Genomic DNA, 17793 nt, shown 5'->3' on the forward strand with positions numbered 1-17793 from the left:
ATCCCCTCTGAGCCCCCTTCTGTGCCTCTGACCTAGGACAGAGACTCATGCCCTTGATTGTGGCACGTGTCACCCCTTGCCTGAAATTGGTCTGGTGAAACAGAAGGCTTAGACAATGACAAGTGTGGACATAAAAGATCAGAAGGATAGTTCTGATAATTAGTATTCTTTATTAAGCACCAACTGATATATGCTCCCTCACACAGGGAACATTCAAAAGACAAAGTCCTTGCCTGTCCTCAGAAAAATGTACCCTCCACAGCATGTTTTCTTAACCTCATGTCTGCCATCCTTAGGATGTCCATGAATAGCCCTCTGGGGAAGCTGGGGGAATTTGTCGACTGCCTGAAGTTGTTTGCAGAATTGTGCATGAAAGTGTACACAAGCATTTTCTTGAGGAAGGAGGTGCCCAGCTTTCATCAGATTCTCAAAAGAGTCTAGGGACCTAAAGAGGGTTTCGAATCACTGCTTGAGACATCCAGATGTCTTCTCTGTAGGTTAGCATTTCCCAGCCTACAGGCCTAGGACCACCTGCACCAGAATGACCTGGAACGCCTATTTACAGGCAAGTTCTTGGCCTGCAGCCAAAGCTCCTGGGTCAGTCTTTCAGGGGTGGGGTCTTGGAAGTTGTTTTGGGAATACTGATTATGATGCATACCCAAATAAAAGAACCGTGTTTCTGAGTTCGTGTGTCTATAGCAATCAGCTCATAAATAGGGGATTAATGTTAAAGTGGGGGCAGTGTGCGCTGGTCTCTTGTATCTCTCCTTGGGAGAGAACCCCAGATGTAAGCTGTTTTGGTTGGTGGGGAGGGGACTGAAATCCTGTTGGGATGTGTCCCCACCCCCTTTTGTGGCACTGATTGAACTAGAATGTCCAGGGGGAGGGCAGCAGTTCTGGCCCAGGGCTGGGGCAGGCCAGCCAGCCAAAGACAGAGGTGTGGTTTTGGTCTGAGAATTCTATGACTGAGTTAATCCCTCCATGACATTCCATCTCAAATCCTGCAGCCTCCCATCTCTCCAGACAAACCAGTTGCAGGATCTTGCCTGGGCCCTAAGGCTGACGTGTCTGTTCCTTCTCTCTTGGCCTGGGCCCACCTGGCCACCTCCCTTGAAGACAATGGTAGATTTTGGAACAGAAATAACCCAGAAGGCCTCTATCTCAACCTGCCAATCCCTGGCTTTACTCCTCCTCCATCTTCTCCCGAATCTCTGCCGGCAGACCCTCATAAAGGGTGTCCTCCACCAGGAGCCCCACCTTCTTGAGTCCTCCACAGTTGCCCAGTTCTTCTGGCAGTGCCTCCAACCGGTTGCCCTTAAGCTCCAGGCGGCTGAGGGCCCTGAGGGCCCCTACCTGGGGTGACAGGTGACTCAGGTGGTTGTAGCCCAGCAGCAATGTCCGCAGCTTGCAGCAGAAGAAGATCTCGTCAGGCAGGGCCTCCAGAGCATTGTAAGAGAGAGCCAAGTGCTGCAGGTTCTGGAGCAGACCTAGCTCGGGTGGCAGGGAACGCAGCCCATTGTGGGAGACGTCCAGCAGACGGAGGCCAGAGCACATGCCCAGCTGGGTGGGCAGGCCCTCTAGCTTGTTGTGGCTGAGGTAGAGCTGCTCCAGGACCCGGAGCTTACGCACATGCTCAGGGACGTAAGCTATCTGGTTGTGCCACAGCCTGAGAGTGACCAGCTTGCGACAGTGCTGGAAGCTGAGAATCTCCTCAATGGACCGCAGGTGGTTGTCCTTGAGGTCAAGTTCCTGCAGTGCGCCCAAGCTGAAGACGGCATGAGGGATGCGCTCCAGCCCACAGGCCACCAGTTCCAGCTCTCGCAGCACCGCCAGCTTCTTGAGGCTGTTAAGGGCCAGCAGGCGGGCCCCGTCATTGTGCAGGCTGAGCCGCTGCAGGTGGCTGGCCACATCAGTCACACTGGCTGGGACCTTGCCGGCATTGCTCCGCAGAGACAACACCTTGAGCTGCTTCAGCTCCCGGAGGCTCTCGAGGGTGGCCGCCCGAGCCAGCTCTGGGGGAAAAAGTCCCTCAAGGTGTAGCTCCTCCAGGCCACGCAGCCCAAACACCCAGAGGGGCACTTCGCGGAGCTCCTCACACTTGATGCGAATGACCTTCAGGCGGTCCCGCAGGAAGATCTGCGAGGAGAAGGGCAGCCTGGCAGGAGAGTGGAGCAAGCTGAGCTCCTGCAGGTGCACCAGCTGTGACAGAGCCGGGGGGAAGGTGATATCACCGATGGCCTCCAGCCGGAGTGCCTCTACCTCGCTGAGCTCGAAGACGGTGTCAGGCAGTCCTGGGAGCATGCAGAGGGCCAGCTCCAGCTGGCCCTTGGAATTGCGCTGCAGCTTCTGACGAAGCTTCTCGGGCGTCCACTCATGGTTGAGGTTGAGCTGCTTCAGGCGGCTCTCGCTGACCTCAGAAAGGAAGACAGCAAAGCGCTTGGAGTACAGTGGGTCATACTGGTCGATGAGGTGTAGCATGAAGGCAAAGTCGTTCTTGACGTCGGGGATGTCACCCATGCCGGTGTCCTCCCGAACGGAACGGAAGGAGTATTCCTTGAGGGGCCGGTGGAAGAGCCAGTAGAGTGTATAGAGGCAGGTGATGCCGTAAACACACACGAATGAGATGTAGCAGAAAGCCAGCTTGGAGAAGAGGTGGGCCTTGGTGTGGTTGCAGCAGAAGCTGGCATAGCCCGTGAACCTTGAAGTTTCTACCGTGCAGGTCACCACAAAGCTGATCTTCTCCACATAGATGAGGTTGTAGACCAGGATGGCAAAGAACTTGCAGACTTTGAGCACCATTTGCCGGATATACATGGTGTATAAAATGTCCCCCTCCTCCACGTGCACGCGGAACTTCCTCACCTTTTCAAACAGGGCTTTGGCCTGCTCGCCTTCCTTCTTGTCCAACAGGGTGACAACTGGCGGCTCACTCACCACCTTCTCAGGCTCTGCCGCCACCTTCCCCTTCTCGCCCTCCCCTGCCTTCCCCAGCCCTGCCCCAGCTTCCATAGTCGCTGTTGCCCGTCCAGTGGAATGGCCCTTACGGTTCTCCCCAGAAACCTCGGAAAGGGCCCGGGTGGTCCACGGCGAGTCAAAACACTTGCCCAGGATGGAGGTGAAGTGCTCGATCTTGGAGCTGGTACCAGGGAACTTGAACCAGAAGCTGGTGCAGACCATGAAGATGAGCGTGTGAATGACGACCAGGTAGGGGAAGTACTTGGGGTACCAGTGGAGGGCCTCCTCGTAGCAGAGCTGGTTAATGAAGCTGTACTGCTGCAGGTCCAGATTGTTCTTGAGGCCGCTCACCTCCTGGAGCCCCTCCATCTGCTCAGAGAGCCCCTGCAGCAGCAGCTGCCGACATGGGGCCTCAGACAAGTTCTCCCGGGGTTCATGACTGGGCAGACAGATGATCTTGTCCTGTGTCACCTGGCGATGGGGGAAAGGGGGACAGAGGGTGAGGGAACTGGGGAACTGGGAGAAAAGGAGGCTGCGATGGGAGGTTCCAATCCCTGACTGTCCCCAGCCAGCTGTGACTTTGGTAGTCACTAAACCTGAGCATTGGTTTTTGTCTGAAAAAAAGAGTCAGGTTGAATTGTGTCCCCCTAAAAGATGTTGAAGTTCTAACCCCCAATAGCTGTGAATGTTTGGAAATAGTCTTTGCAGAGCAGATGTAATCAGTCAAGATGAGGTTATCAGGACGAGCTGTAAACCAATATAACTGTGACCTTTTAGAAAGGGGGAAATCTGGACCCAGACACACACACATTGAGAGAAGATGCTATGAAGTTAGAGGGAGAACATCTATAAACCCAGTGCCCGAGGCCACCTAGGAGTAGCGTGGAACAGATTCTCACTGACAGCCCTGGGAAGAAACTGGCCCTACCCACACTGATTTCAGACTTCTATAGTCTCCAGGACTATAAGACAATACATTTGTTTAAGTCACCCAATTTGTGATACTTTGTTATGACAGCCCTAGTAAACGAATAAGGTGACTGTAGGTCTTCCTAGGTTCCAGGGACAAAAGTGTCATAAAAGTATGAACTACCATGGCTATGCGCAGAACTTTGGTAGTGTTGCCGGTGGTGGCGGGAATGAGGAGGGTTCAGAACTGGTCTGCGAGTGTAGAAAACTGGGGCTTTCCCTTCCTTGGATAACAGGAAGACTTCCGCAATTCCCCAGGTCCCGCCCCCACAGACCACGCCCTCCAAAGCCCTCCCCTCCGCCAAGCCCTGCCCCTATGCAGACCTCACCTCTCCAGCCCCTCATTCATGCCCTGCTCCCTGCAGGCCCCGCCCCTGCTGCTTCCGCCTGATCCAGGCCCCGTCCCTTGCTTAGCCCCTTACCTGGAGGGTGCAGCCGAAGACCCCGATCATGAGCATAGCCACCGTGAGGTACTCGGCCAGCACGTCCCACCAGGGTTTGAGCAACTTGAAAGCTGGCTGCTGCTCGGAGAACTGCTTGAACTCAGCCACCGGAATCATTCTGACTGTGGGAGGGGAGGAGGCGGGGGTGCAGAGACTCTCAGGCAGAGGCGCCTGGTGGTGGGCCCCCTTGGAGCCAGACACGCGCCTCTGCTCCTGATGCGAGTTCCCCTGTGCCAAAATCTGTCAGAACCCAGGAGCTGGGTGTCCCCTTCCTCTCTCTCCCAGATTTCACCTTCCAGGAGCCCAGCGACTACTGTTCTCACCACTTCTGCTCCTCTGCCCCAATGTGAAGCTGCCTGCCCTCTCAGAGCTCAGGAGGGGCTGTCCACCAGCTAGCCCTGGTGGCCTTCTCCTGGAACCCAAGCATCCCCTCCCACCCTTGATGCACACGGAGTCCAAAACACTCCCTCTGCTACTCTCCCGACTCCGGACAGTGTCCAGGTGTCCAGTCTCAGCTCTCTCCCTCACTGGAACGGAGGATGTCCCAAGGTTCAGGACTTCCTGGGCCACCTGCCACCCCCCTGTAGGGTGCTTGGGGCAGCACCTCCAACTTCCAACCGGAAAAGCAAGCTGGAGTCTGGCTCTGGTTACAGGCCCCAGGGACAGGGAGTGGCAAAACCGAAAGTTGGTCAGCGTGGGTGAGGGGTGGGGCTAGGGGTGTATGACCAGGACACCTGGTTTTCTAGAGGGGCTGGTGCCCAGAATCAAAGGCAGAAAACAGACACCTGGGATCTGAGAGGCAGGGACAGGGAGGTGCCAAGGTGGGCGAGGCTGTGGCAGAGGATCAGGAAATGACAAATTTGGGGAGAGAAAACCAGGGTGACACCTACAACTGGGACAGGGCTGGGCTGCCAGGCTCCTGGGCAGCTGGCCCACTGTCTGTCCCTGGGTTTCACTTTAGACCAAGGTATCATTATTCTAGATGCAGATGGCAGACACAAGTCAAACAGTAGTTTGGGCCACAAGCTGGGACCTGGGAGCCTCCCTCTTCCTCTCTCCTCAAGGCTGGAAGTGGAAGGAGTGGGAGGCAGGAAGGCCCCTATAGCCTCGGGGCTGGGGAGGGGGGCTCCTAGGCCAGCCGCCCCTCCCAGCATCTATGGTCCCCAATCCACAGCTCTCATTTTCTCGCAAAGGGTTTCCTGGAATCTGCTGTCCTAATCCTGATAGTGTGTCACTGGGTGCAGGCTGGGTGAGGAAGGGAGCATCTGGGCTGCCAGCAGGTCCTCCAGCCCTCCACGCATTTCCAAGGGGGGAACCTTATCTCTGTCCCACACCTCAGCCAATTGCTCCGATACATCCACACCTCCCTTTTCAGTCCCCTCTTCCCTTGAAAGCCTCGGTGTGACTCCTGGGTGAGGACTAGGTGGGAGTGGATGAGGCCCCACCCACTTAATCCTACTTTATACTGGGATGGGGATGGGTTTGGAAGGGGCAGGCTCACGCCTGCCCACACTGGGACTCCTGGGCTCCCTGACTCAGGCCCTGACTCAGCCAGCGCCAGGAACATAAAAGGTGGTGCAGAGAACACAAGATCCCTTATAAAATGACCCATCTCCTCATGCCCAGCTTTACACCATCCTAAACAAAAAGCCAAGTAAAAATGCCCAGTGCATCCCCGTCAGTCTCAGTCACCAGGGAATCTGACAGAAATGCATCCAGGGCATCTGAACAGCCCCCAGAGGCTGAAGGTACATTGCAGCCACTGAAAGAGACACCTGGGGGCATTCTGAAGTGTGCACATTGGTACACGTGGGCATAAGTGCAACTACACATAAGTGGAGTGAGGGGAGACCCGGGACCAGGGAGCCACCACATGCATACCTGGCCACCCACTGTCCCCCCTGCCCTGGCTACCTGTCCCTACAACGGACACTGCTCAGCTGTTTAACCTAAGAACAGTAACTCTGGGGGCTGCAGCAGAAATGTCACACATAGTTTGGGACTAACTTCCTGCCTAAGTCCCTGCCGCCCTTCTGGACCCATCTCACAATGGTGGAAGCTCCCCCATCTGCCATCTCCAGTCCACGATCAAAGGCAAGAAAGCGGAGACCCCCCCACCAAGGTCCCCAACAGATGGCCCAGTGGCTCCCATGGAACAAGGTGCATACACAACACCATCAGAGGCAGACACGGGGGGTTATCATTATGTGTCTCCATGACTCAAACGTGATTGTTGGAACCTGCTATTAAGATTCCGCAGACACAGGCTGGCCCCTTTGTCTGAGCAGGGATAGTGGGGAGGTCTGGAAAAAAAGACTTTCAGGATGAGGGAGGACCCTAAAAAAAATGATGGGACCACACATGCAACTTAGAGCTACCAGACGGTTTCAATGCCTTGTTTTATCCTGACTCAGTGAGCATGGGTGATGGAACCTTTTTTTCCCTAGACTCAGAGGGAGAGGAATAACTTGCTCAAGGTTTCGCAGCTCCAAATGGCATTTGAGGCACGACCCCCAAGTCCCCCACCTGTTTGATTGTATCTACTCTGTTCCATTTGGGGAGAAAACCTCTCGCTGAGACCAGCATCTTTGTCAAAAGAACCTCAGTGCAGGGTTCCAGCAGGGGAGAGATGGGGCGGGGGGGATGGCTGCTCCGTAAAGCAGGCTGGAGAGGGGTCTCTGTCAGCCTAGGACCAGGCACATGCCATCTACCTAGCCTTAGCTCTGCCCATCCATGCCTGACCTTGCTTCTCCTCTGTCAGGCCCTCCTGGAGCCCCCAGCTTGCCTGCAAAAACAGGGTGGTGGTGGATGTTCTTGGTCCAGCCCCTGCTCCCAACCACAGCCCATTCTAAGGTGCGAGGGAGACTCAGGGGCAGTTGTCAGCCCTGGATCAGGCTCTGGAGGGCACAAAGTCTAAACTTCGACTTTTACAAAAGGGAGAAACTGAGCCCTGGGTGGAGGAGAGTTATCCTTTAGTAGCAGATCTTGGGGTAGACCCCGCACCTGGGGACACCCAACCTACTACTTTTCCAAGCTGTTCTGACAGGACTTGGGGGTCTTGGGGGAGGCTTGAGGTTCAAAAGTCCCAGAGGGCGCACGCCTGGGGAGAACTTCAAGTGGTGGTTCTGGGGCCTTGAGGGGCTTACAGAGATGAGTTATCTCTGTTGTCTTGGCGGCCAAGGAGAGGGGAACATGATCAAGGTCCCCGGGGTCGCTCCCAGAGTGTTGATCTTCTCTCGGTCCTTGGCCCCTGCACAGCGCCCTTAGCCTGGCCAGGGCCTATCCTCTCTCTGTCGCCACCCCCTCCCCAGTTCCCAGCTCCCGTGTGCCAGCCACAGTGCCAGCCGCACCTGGAGAGGCCCTCCCGTGGGCCCGACCCCCACCCCGCCACCTGGTCCCCAGGAGCGGAGAGCTACCCACTCACCTCTCAGGGCTGACGCTGGGCCCAACTCGTGGGTCCCTGGGAGTGAAGCGGCCGGGACTCCTGAGAAGTTAGTTCCCGGACCAGGCTGGGTGAGTCAGGGCGGGCGGGACGGGAGCCGGGAGCCGCCCCGCCCCGCCCACCTGACGTCTGGGTCCTGCCTACCTCCTTGCGCTCCCAGGTGGCCCCGGACTCCTGGCGCCCTGGGATCTCTGGAGGAGGGCAACTCTAATCCTGCTCTTCCAGAGGTGGGGCCAGGGACCGGCCACAGGAGTAGGAGCCTTGAAGTCTTGGCTTGGCTGCCGTCGGGCGGGACCTGGCCTGGGGCGTACTGAGAGGCATCCGAGGCACTGCACACCCAAAGTCAGCCTGCGGGCGCTCTTCTGGAAACCAGGCTTGTATAGACCGGTCGAAAAGCGTGGAACTGCCGCCTCCTCCCCCACCCCAAGGTGCAACCACCTGGTTTTGAGGCTCAACCAAGAACCTGCAACCAAGGTCCAGGGTCTGGAGCAGGAGGGGTTCTTTCCCCCTTCCTTCTCTGAACACCCCCATACAGGAAGTTAGGCAGAGTGGGGATGCTGTCTGTCTGACCGTGCCCAGCCTTGAGGCTGGCCCTCCATTGGGGAAAGACGGGAAGTGAGCTGCTCCCAGGTCCTTGGGGATGGGGGGTGGGGTGCAGGGGACAGAGGGCTCTGGGAGCTGGGCTCGAGCCCAGTCTGGGAGGCGGGCTTCTAGACAGGATGACACGGCCTCCCCACCCCACTCTTTTCTCCCCCATGCCCACCCTTTCCTTTCTACGGAGGGAGGTCTGGGTTGGGTCTTAGACTAGCCAATTGCCCAATTCAGCTGGGAGGTATGTGCGGTTGAACCTTGATCTGCTTTGTCTACAAAACAGGGAAAGAGATTTAGCCTAGAGCGAGAGAGTGAGACTCCTCCCCCACTGGGACAAAGAAGCCCTAGAGTTTGCCAGATTAGAGACCTCCTAAGACCTGAAACCTTGGCGTCTGGGATTCCCTAAGCTTAGATTCCTCTGTTGAAACTGCGTGCCACCCTCTAGGACTCAACCTATGCGAAGTCCTGGGCTCCCTCTGAGGAAGAGCCACGTGAGACAGATAATTTCTCCCTCTCCTTCGGTGGCCTCTTCCTGCCTCCAGATAGCTTCTTGGTACTCATGGCCTGGGGTTCGTTTCCAGCTTTGTTCCAGAATGAGCATCCAGCTTGGCACACTTGTGCAACAGTGTGAGGCCACTGGGCTGGAAGCCCCATGAGCCCCAGGCATGGATGGGTCTCTTCTGCTCCCTGCTGTGTCCCCAGCACTTGGAATGGTGCCAAGCACATGGTCATGGGCATTTGGTTAATGGTGGATGAGTGGATGATTGAAGTGTCATATTAATTCTGGCTCTTCTAGTTGCAGACCCTGAGAAAAGGGATTGGATGCAAATAGTTCATCTAGAAGGTGACCTCAGCAAGCACTAACGGTGGGGCAGTGGGGAGATGAGATTGGGAAGGGAAGGGAGTCAGAAAGCCTTGATGAGGGTGAGCCAATGAGGGTGAATGAGCAGGTTTCCACTGTGGGCAACTGAGGCTTCATTCTTCTGAGGAGCTCTGGGGAATGGTGAGGGCGAGGGAGTTAAAGTATTGATGCACTGGGTCTCGTCCGTCTTGGCTGAGGGATGCTCTGGAGAAGAGGGATATAGGGGTGTTAACTCCATTAACTCCATGACCTTTCCCTGACCATGGATGCTCAGGTTATATGGAGGGGGCACTCAGGAATCTGCCGCAGGTACAGACACTCGAGTGGAATGGCTGGGTCGTAGGGCAGACAATATACACAATGCTTCCCCGTTGTCTAGAAAGACTGCCCTTTATGTTTCCATTGGTAAGGTGTGAGTTTTCCCACATCGATAATACCGACTTTTTAAAAATTGTGGTAAAATACATATAAACAGAATTTACCCTCTTAACCATTTTTAAGTGTAGAGTTTAGTGGCATTAAGTACTTTCATAATGTTCTGCAACCATCCTCACCATCCATTTCCAGATTATTTTTTTTTAGGCAAGGCAACCCTTGGTTGACCTCACAGATTGCAAGGAACTTGTCAGCTTACAATCCATTATTATTATTATTATTATTATTATTATTATATTATTATTATTATTATCATCATTATTATTATTTACGCCTACAGCACTTGGTCTTCCTCGGTGGTCTCCCATCCAAGTACTAACCTGGCCTGACTTTGCTTAGCTTCTGAGATCAAACGAGATTGGGCTTGTTCAGGGTGGCATGGCTGTAGACCATTTCCAGAACTTTTTCATCTTCCCAAACTGAAAGTCTGTCCCCATTAAACGCTTAACTCCGCTCCCCCCCAGCTGTAGGCCCCCACCATCTACTTGCTGTCTCTATGGATCTGACTCTTCTATGGACCTCATATAAGTGGAATCATACAGTATTTGTCCTTTTGTGTCTGGTTTATTTCACTGAGTATAATGTCCTCAAGGTTCATGTTATAGTACGTGTCAAAATCTCCTTCCTTTTTAAGGCTGAATAATTTTCCATTGTATGGACGAACCACATTGTGTTCACTCATTCATCGATGGGCACTTGGGTCATTTCCACCTTTTGGCCATTGTGGATAATGCTGCTGTGAACATGAGTGTGTAAATATCTCTTGGAGTCTCTGCTTTCAATTATTTCGGATAGAATCATACCATAGTTCTATGTTTAATTTTTTGAGGACCCTCCATACTAAATTTCACAGTTCCTGCACCATTTTACATTCCCACTAACAGTACACAAGTTTTCCCATTTCTCCCCATTTTTACCAACAGTTGTATTTAATATTGTGCTTCTAAGATTTTGTGAACCTGAGGTAATTAGCTATTGCTGTGTAACAAATTACCCCCAAATCTAGCAGCTTAAAACAACAAACATTCATTATCTCACACAGTTTCTGAGGGTTGGGAATCTGAGAGTGGCTATAGTGGGTGGGCCAACAATCTCCCTCCCCCCCAGCCCCCAGCCACTACTGATTTGCTTTCCGTCCCTATACATTAGCTTGCATTTTCCAGAATGTTCTGCAAATGGAATCATTCAGTGACTGCTCTGTGTGTGTGTGTGACTTCTTTCGTTTAGCAGAATGTTTCTGAGATTTGTTCCTGTTTTGAGTGTCTTGGTAGTTTGTTGCTTTTTATTGCTATAGGGTATGTATGGTTCGTGTAATCCATCCTCCTGTTGATGGACCAAGTTTGAGGAATGTTCTTATATGAAGACAAAGTCCAGGTCTCAATTAAATGCAGGATGGGTTCAGTTAAGCCTTGAGGCACCCTTGTGCCATAGAAGACAGGAGGGTAGGCCTCTGGGAAGGCAGATTGACTTAGGGGGGCACTGATGGTGGATGGGCAGGCAGGTAGATTGGTAAACCAGGCAGCTGACATGCCAGAAGGGGCTCACACAAGTGACCCTCAGTAGACTTGGGAAGGAAGTGAGGCCTAGCATGATCCAATATGGTGAGCAGTGCCCTGGTGGGCTGTGATGAGCACCTCTCCCAGGCTGGAGGGAGGGTTCATTGAAGGGATGGGTTCTGAAGATCACTTCCACTGGTCAAAGCAGGGTATTCGGTTCTGACTCTGGCCTCTCCTTCCATTCCCTGAACCTCAAGAATGGGCACAACTCCTGAGTCAAGAAAACCCAAACCCCCGCTTCTGGCCACACCTAAGTGTTTTGGGTTAGCCTCAGGCTACTAATGCCCAGTGTTGTGGCTAGACCAGCACTGTGGTTCTTATTATGATTGCCAGGTACCTTATGGGACCTGGAAATTACACAGCACACCTGGAGCCACACAGTGAAGTCATGGGAGGAGGAGGAAAGGGAGAGGGAGAGCACACAAGTGGCCTGGAGTTCCGCTTTTATTGGCATAAAGGGTGGAGGCCAAGGGTTTCTTGAATTCTTTATTGGTGAATTTAAAGCACAGGAGGAAAACAAAAGTAGCTCAAACGGTCAGTTATTGAAACTAGCCAAGATCTCTAAAACAAAGGAGCCACCGTGGGGAAGGTGGCCTAGCTCTTCATCTGGTCGTGTGGCTGGCAATGTGTTTATTGGAATGGCCATCCTCGAGGCCTCTTCAGTCAACATCTTAAGTCAGGCACTTGCATTTCAAAGAAGAAAAAACCAATCATCAGAGCCTACCCTACATGACAGCTTCCTCCTGGTGCCAAGTGCCACCCTTCTTGGTCCTGTGCCTGGAAGCCTCCTGAGTTCCAAGTGGGGATGAGCTGTCCCTGGTGCATGTGTAGCGGGGAGGGGCACACATGCATGTGATGGGGAAAGGGGTAGGGTGGAGAGAGCTGGTTCTTTGTGATGGGGTACAGGATGACTAAGTATCTGGAGAGATAAGATATGGGGCAGAAAGTACTGGGTGTGTGGTGGGGACGCAGAGGTGTGAGAGGTTGCCTGGTGTCAGTTGGCTGGTGCAGGACACCTGCCCGCTCCATGACAGTCCCCCATCAAGTTCCTTCACTGAGATTCCTGCACGAATTGTGAAGTCACCAAAATGACACCTCCCACTGCCACCAGCTGCACTGGGAAACCTCCGACAGGATCTTCTCCATCATGCACTGGTTTTGACACCTCCCAACCTCCCATAATCTTGGCCCCCACAAAGCCTGGCTCTGCCAGGAAGCCTTTACTGACCTGACCTCACCCCTTCACATGACCTAGGAGGATGCGGAGAAATTCGGGTCACCTCTCACGGGATTCGGTCTCTCTTTTTCCCTATTGACCTTCCTCTCTTCCCCAAATCTGGAGTCGGCCACTAGATTCCCAGAGCTGCGTTCTCCCCGTAGTCTCCACAAACACCGGGTAGGGGAGTTTCTGAGGTCTGGAAAAAACCTCTGGGTATAAGAGGGGAGAGCGCGGCCAGGGTGGTGAAGCCAGGCCAAGGACCAGGAACACAGCTGCCGGATTGGTCGATGGGGCCCAATGCGCGATGGTCCGGTCCCTTGGTTGTCACGGCCCAGCCTATCCGCATTCAGGCGGGCCTTAGTCTCCAGGTGGTTGGGGTGGGGGACGCGGGCAGGTGTGTGTGTGTATATGTGTGTGTGTGTGTGTGTGTTGGTGGGGAGGACGGGTGACATCTAGGACCCCCCCCCACCCCATGCTCTCGGTTGGGCCGCGGGTACTCAGGCGCAGCCGCGGAGTAGTCGCCCCTCCTTCCAGCGCACTCCTACCCCCACCCCCACACTGGCGCGCTCCCGCCGCCTCCAGGGTCTGGATCCCGCGCGTGCGCCCGGGTGTCCCCAGCCCGCGGCAGAGGGGCGGGCCGGGCTCCCGGCGCCGAAGCCCGCAGCCCCCTCCCCTCGCCTGACAGCCGCTCGCTGCCGCCTAGGCGCTGCCACCCAGCCCCACCCCAGGCGACCCTGAGTAGAGCGGCGGGAGACCCGAGCTGGAGGTGAGCGCGGCGCCAGCAGGTGGAGCGGGCGGCCCGGACCCCAGCCCGGCTGGGGGAGGGGGATGAGCTCGGGACGAGGTTCTTTGTCTCCCCGAGCCTGAGCGCGGGCAGCCGGGACCGCTCCTCCTCCCGGCAGGTGCCGGCGTCCCTTGGGGCTGGCGAGAGGACCAGAGCGTGCGCTCCCGTCCCCCCATCCCTATCTGGAGTCTGTGTCATCCCCCTGTTACCGAGGTTGGTGGTCGGGGTCCCTAAAGAATGAGGGTTAGGGGCGTGGATCTCAGGTCCTGAAAGGGAGCGGGGCGGGGAGAAGGGGGGTGGGCTGGGACAGGCAGGCTCTGCAAGAGGGAGGTAGGCGTGGGACTTGGGGACAACCATGAGCAGCTGGGCTGGTGAGTGGGTGGGTAGGTGGGAGGGAAGTGGATCGAGGCCGAGGTTTGGGCGCCTATGGGTGGAGACGCTGGGGATGGGGCAGCGAGGTGCCAGGACCCAGGTGCCCGCAGGCTGTCTAATGTTTCAGGACCTGGGATGCTGACCCATCTGTCTCCTCATCAGGTGCAGGATGGACAAGAGGGACAAGGCCCGGGCAGGGGCCACCGCACGGGCGTCGGCTTCTCGCCCTCCCAGCCTTCCGACCCCCAGACCCCCAGGGTCTCCTCGACCCCCTCCCCCAGTAACCAGCGCGGCTCTCCGAGTTTTGGGAGCAGCGGGAGCTACGGGCCGAGGGCCCCTAGCCGGCCGAGCTGTGGGTATCCGGGCAGCCTCTCTCCCGGAATCTACTCCCAGGGTAGGACCCACGCGGAGCGCCGGGACAGGCCCCCGGAGCCCAGGTATCCCAGACTCTTTCTTCGATTCCTACACCATCTCCCTGTTCCCCTTTCCTTCTGAGGCACCAGCCTCTCCCTGATTTCCAGGGGCGCTGCATTAACTGGGCTTTCTCCCAGCAGCCTGCAGGCCCCCAGCGGCGGGGAGAGGGGAGCGGACCTCTGCCAAGACGCCAGGCCCGGGCTCTGTCTCTAGCCCGGGAGGTACCAATGGGACCACCAGGTAACACACCTCCCCCCTTCCCTTGGGAAGGGTTAGTGTCATTCTCTGGAATCTTAATTTTACACATGAATTGGAGCGTGAGAACACTTGCAGGTCACTGGGCACGAATTGGGTGAAAGCCATTCTTGGTCAGCAGAGAGCTGTATGCCCCATTTTACAGGTGGGAAAATGTGGACTTGGGAGGTCAAACAAGGAACGGGTGTCTCTGCCCTGAGCACAGCACCCACCCCTGTGCCCAGGCTAGGCCCTCTTGGGCAGAAGGGGCTCCGGCCTCCAGCTGAGGAACCTGTGAGCAGAGGAAAAACCCCAGAAGCTCCCAGAAGGAGCACCCTGAGTGCAGGGGCACGGAGAGGTACGTGACCTGGGGAGGAGTGGGGCTCCTGGGCAGTGAGAGGGACCAGCCTGGAAGTATCGATGACCCTTTGGCCTTCTGCTTTATCTCCAGACTCTTCCGGGCCCACCGCAGGCTCCCCATCCCCAGCCATCTCCCGTCGGTCCCGGGGTGCGGGCGCTGAGGTGGGGCTCCCACCGGCAGCCTCGAGTGCACGGCTCCGACCCCCGACTGACGTCCCCAGGAAATCAGTGAGCAATGCCCCGACACGCAGCACAGCAGAGCCGAGCCCCGCCGCCAGGAGGCGACCCAGCGCCAGCGGGGGCCTCCAGAGGCCAGCCTCGCGCTCCCAGGGCTCCAGCACCACCCCTTTGTCCTCCCTAGCCCGCTCTGGTGCCTCGCTGGGTGGAAGGGCTCTGGGGCATCCTTCGCAGCCCAAGTCAAAAGGGCCGCAGGCCCTGAGCCCGCCTCAGGCCGCACCCCCAAAGAAGGGCACGGCCATCCTGCAGGACCGTTCTCCTTTGGCCCGATCCTCTCCGTCCGGTCCAAACGCACAACCGGCACCGCCTACCCACGTCACAGCCACTCCTTTGCGGGACACGCTCCCGCCCTCTCCACCGATTACGCCTCCTTCTCAGGCCCTAACCTGTCCTTTGGCCACGCCCTTTCCGCTAGCCCCTCCTCCCTCTGCTCCGCTTTCTCTGCAGACCCTCCCTTCTCCGCCGGCCACACCCCCTTTACAAGGTCCACCCACACACCTGAGTACATCTGTTCCAGAGACACCCGCCTCTCCCAGGGCCACTTTTCTGGCTCCATTCTCTCCTTCAGGTTCACCCCCTATGCAGAGTACGTCTCCCACCCAGGCTTCAACGGCTTTGCCCCCTCTTCCAACGGTCCCTTCTCCCTTGACTGCACCTCCTTTGTCGGATCCTCTGTCACCAGCCACGCCCTCTCTACATACCTCTCTTTTTCAGGCAAAATCTCTGCGAAACTTACCCTCTTCTCTAGCCACAGCCCCTCTGCAGGACTTTTCTGCTCTGGCCACGCCTCCTCCGCGGGCCAGTCCTCCTCTATCTCCGCCCCCTTTCCAGGCCACGCTCTATACCCTAGCCACGACTCCCACTCAGGACCCTCTGGTCATATCCCTTCCGGAGGCTCCTCCCTCCCCCCTGGCCACGCAACCACTGCAGACTCTATCTCCTTCAGTCACATCCCCTCTTCAGGCCACTGCCTCTCTGCTCCTACCACCTCTACAGTCCCCATCTTTTTTGGCTTCAGCCGCTCTGCAAGCCCCTCCCTCTTCCCTGGCCACGCCCCCTCCACAGACTCCAGCTCTGGCCACGCTCCCTCTACAGGCCACTCCCTCTTCTCAGACCCTGCCCCCTCTAAAGGCCCCACAGTCGGTGGCCTCGCCACCTCTGCAGACCACTCCTCCAGCCAGGTCCCCTCTGCAGACTCCGCCTTCTCTGGGCTCGTCCCTTCTGCAGGCCATGCCTTCTTTCCTGGCTATGGTCCCTGTACAAACCCAACCTCTGGCCTTACCCCCTCTGCAAGACCCTCCTCTCCTCGCCACGCCCCCTCTTCCGGCTCCGTCCCACTTATTTGGCCTAGGTTTTGTTGCCTTCCTCTTGTTAGGCAGACCCTCTGAGTTCTCCCTATTATACCTTGCAGCTTTTCTGGGTTGTTCTGCCTTCTTCCCCTAACCTGCCTTCCGCTCCTCCAAGACTTTCCCATATGACTTACATTGCCCCCTATTCAAATCTGCTTCCTCTCTACCTCGCCTTTCACTCTCTCACTGCCCTGTCTGTGCCCTCCCTTCAAACTCACTTCTTTTCAGGCCTCACCTCCTCCCCAGACCCCGCCGCCCCCTACCCCAGGCCTGATACTCCGATCCCGGGCCCACGGCTGACCCTGTCGCTGGCCCCGGCCCCTCCGCCCCCGCCCTCGCGCAGCCCGTCCAGTACGCTGAGCGGCCCGGATCTGGCGGGCCACAGCAGCAGCGCCACAAGCACGCCTGAGGAGCTGCGCGGATACGACAGCGGGCCTGAGGGCGGCGCCGCAGCTTCCCCGCCCGCCGACGCAGAGCTCGCCTCCTGCCACCCGGCCGCCTGGAGCCGAGGTCCTGCTCCGCCTCTGGCTGTCCGCGGCACCCCGGGTAAGCAGCCCTCCGGACCCGGAGGAGCTGTGGGAGAGGCGAGGTACGGGAATGGTAGATGGGCGGGGTTGGAGGCGAGGCTTCGCAGCTGGGGGATGCGGCAGCCGGGTCTAGGGGCGGAGCTGAGGGAAAGGACAGGGTCGCGGCTTCCGGCTATCTCTGTCCAGCTTGGCACCTCTCCCTGCAGGAGCGCCACTGCCTTGGCCTCCTGCTGCCGGGTCGGGCTCGGCTGACGGCCTGTGCACCATCTACGAGGCTGAAGGGCCCGAATCGGCGACCCCGGCCCCAGGCGAGCTGGATCCCGGGCCCGGGCCCGGAGCGGGTGGCGGGAAGGCGGCGGCGGGGGCGGGGGCAGCCTCGTGTGGCACGAAGCCCGCGCGCTTGGGAGAGCTTCCGTTGGGGGCGCTGCAGGCGAGCGTCGTGCAGCACCTGCTGAGCCGGACGCTGCTTTTAGCAGCGGCCGAAGGTGCCTCTAGTGGCAGCAGCGGTGGGCCGGGGAGCGCTGGGGGTGGCGGCGGCGCGGGGGGCGCCCGGACTGCGCTCAGCGATGCCGAACTGGGTCGCTGGGCCGAACTGTTGTCTCCTCTGGACGAGTCCCGCGCCAGCATCACCTCAGTCACCAGCTTTTCCCCGGACGACGTGGCTTCCCCGCAAGGTGACTGGACCGTAGTGGAGGTAGAAACCTTCCACTGAGCCAGACCCTAGCCCCGCCCACCACGCTCCTTTCCTGCCTTATAATCCGCCCCCCTCGGTTACACCTCTTCTTAGACCCTGGTCCCCTCCTCCTGGAGTCTGGCTCTGGGTGGATTGGCCTCAGTCCCCTTGAGCCCTAGAATTTTGGCCCAGGTTCGCCACCCACCCACACCTTTGGCCAAGATCCTTTCCTCGAGCCTCGCCCCTTCGGCCTAGAACATGCTCCTGCTTCCCTCGAGCCCCGCCTCCTCCCTCTGCCTGGGCCCCGCCCCGTGTCCAGTGTATTGTCTACCACCTGCAGCCTGAGTTTGCAATAAAGCCGGGACCCTGCA

At 57.2% G+C, this 17793-nt stretch overlaps 2 protein-coding genes and 1 pseudogene across 2 annotated transcripts; 1 reads left to right on the forward strand and 2 right to left on the reverse strand.

Annotated features, from left to right (window-relative positions):
• Positions 1 to 150: 150 nt before the first annotated feature.
• LRRC8E (leucine rich repeat containing 8 VRAC subunit E) lies at positions 151 to 8429 on the reverse strand. Its single transcript, XM_039857915.1, has 3 exons — positions 7792 to 8429; positions 4347 to 4489; positions 151 to 3426 (listed from the first exon to the last, which is right to left on the reverse strand). Exons 2-3 carry the CDS (start codon positions 4482 to 4484, stop codon positions 1183 to 1185), a joined length of 2382 nt encoding a protein of 793 aa, XP_039713849.1. The 5' UTR covers positions 4485 to 4489; positions 7792 to 8429; the 3' UTR covers positions 151 to 1182.
• Positions 8430 to 9968: 1539 nt separating this feature from the next.
• Positions 9969 to 10087, reverse strand: LOC120599420 (uncharacterized; annotated as a pseudogene).
• Positions 10031 to 17793, forward strand: PRR36 (proline rich 36). The gene is given in 7 exon segments (XM_039858400.1): positions 10031 to 14065; positions 14183 to 14282; positions 14522 to 14634; positions 14728 to 16199; positions 16451 to 16487; positions 16490 to 16768; positions 16956 to 17793. Coding segments are annotated over 7 exon segments (2775 nt in total). The 5' UTR covers positions 10031 to 13797; the 3' UTR covers positions 17462 to 17793.

This window comes from Pteropus medius, unplaced genomic scaffold (genome assembly GCF_902729225.1).
Source record: "Pteropus medius unplaced genomic scaffold, Ma_sr-lr_union100, whole genome shotgun sequence".
Classification (NCBI taxonomy): Eukaryota; Metazoa; Chordata; class Mammalia; order Chiroptera; family Pteropodidae; genus Pteropus; species Pteropus medius.

Coding starts and splice junctions, on each gene's coding strand:
- LRRC8E (XM_039857915.1), bottom strand. CDS start 4,484: ATGATTCCGGTGGCTGAGTTCAAGCAGTTCTCCGAGCAGCAGCCAGCT. Junction 3,427..4,346: donor TCTTCGGCTGCACCCTCCAG/GTAAGGGGCTAA, acceptor CCCCATCGCCAG/GTGACACAGGACAAGATCAT.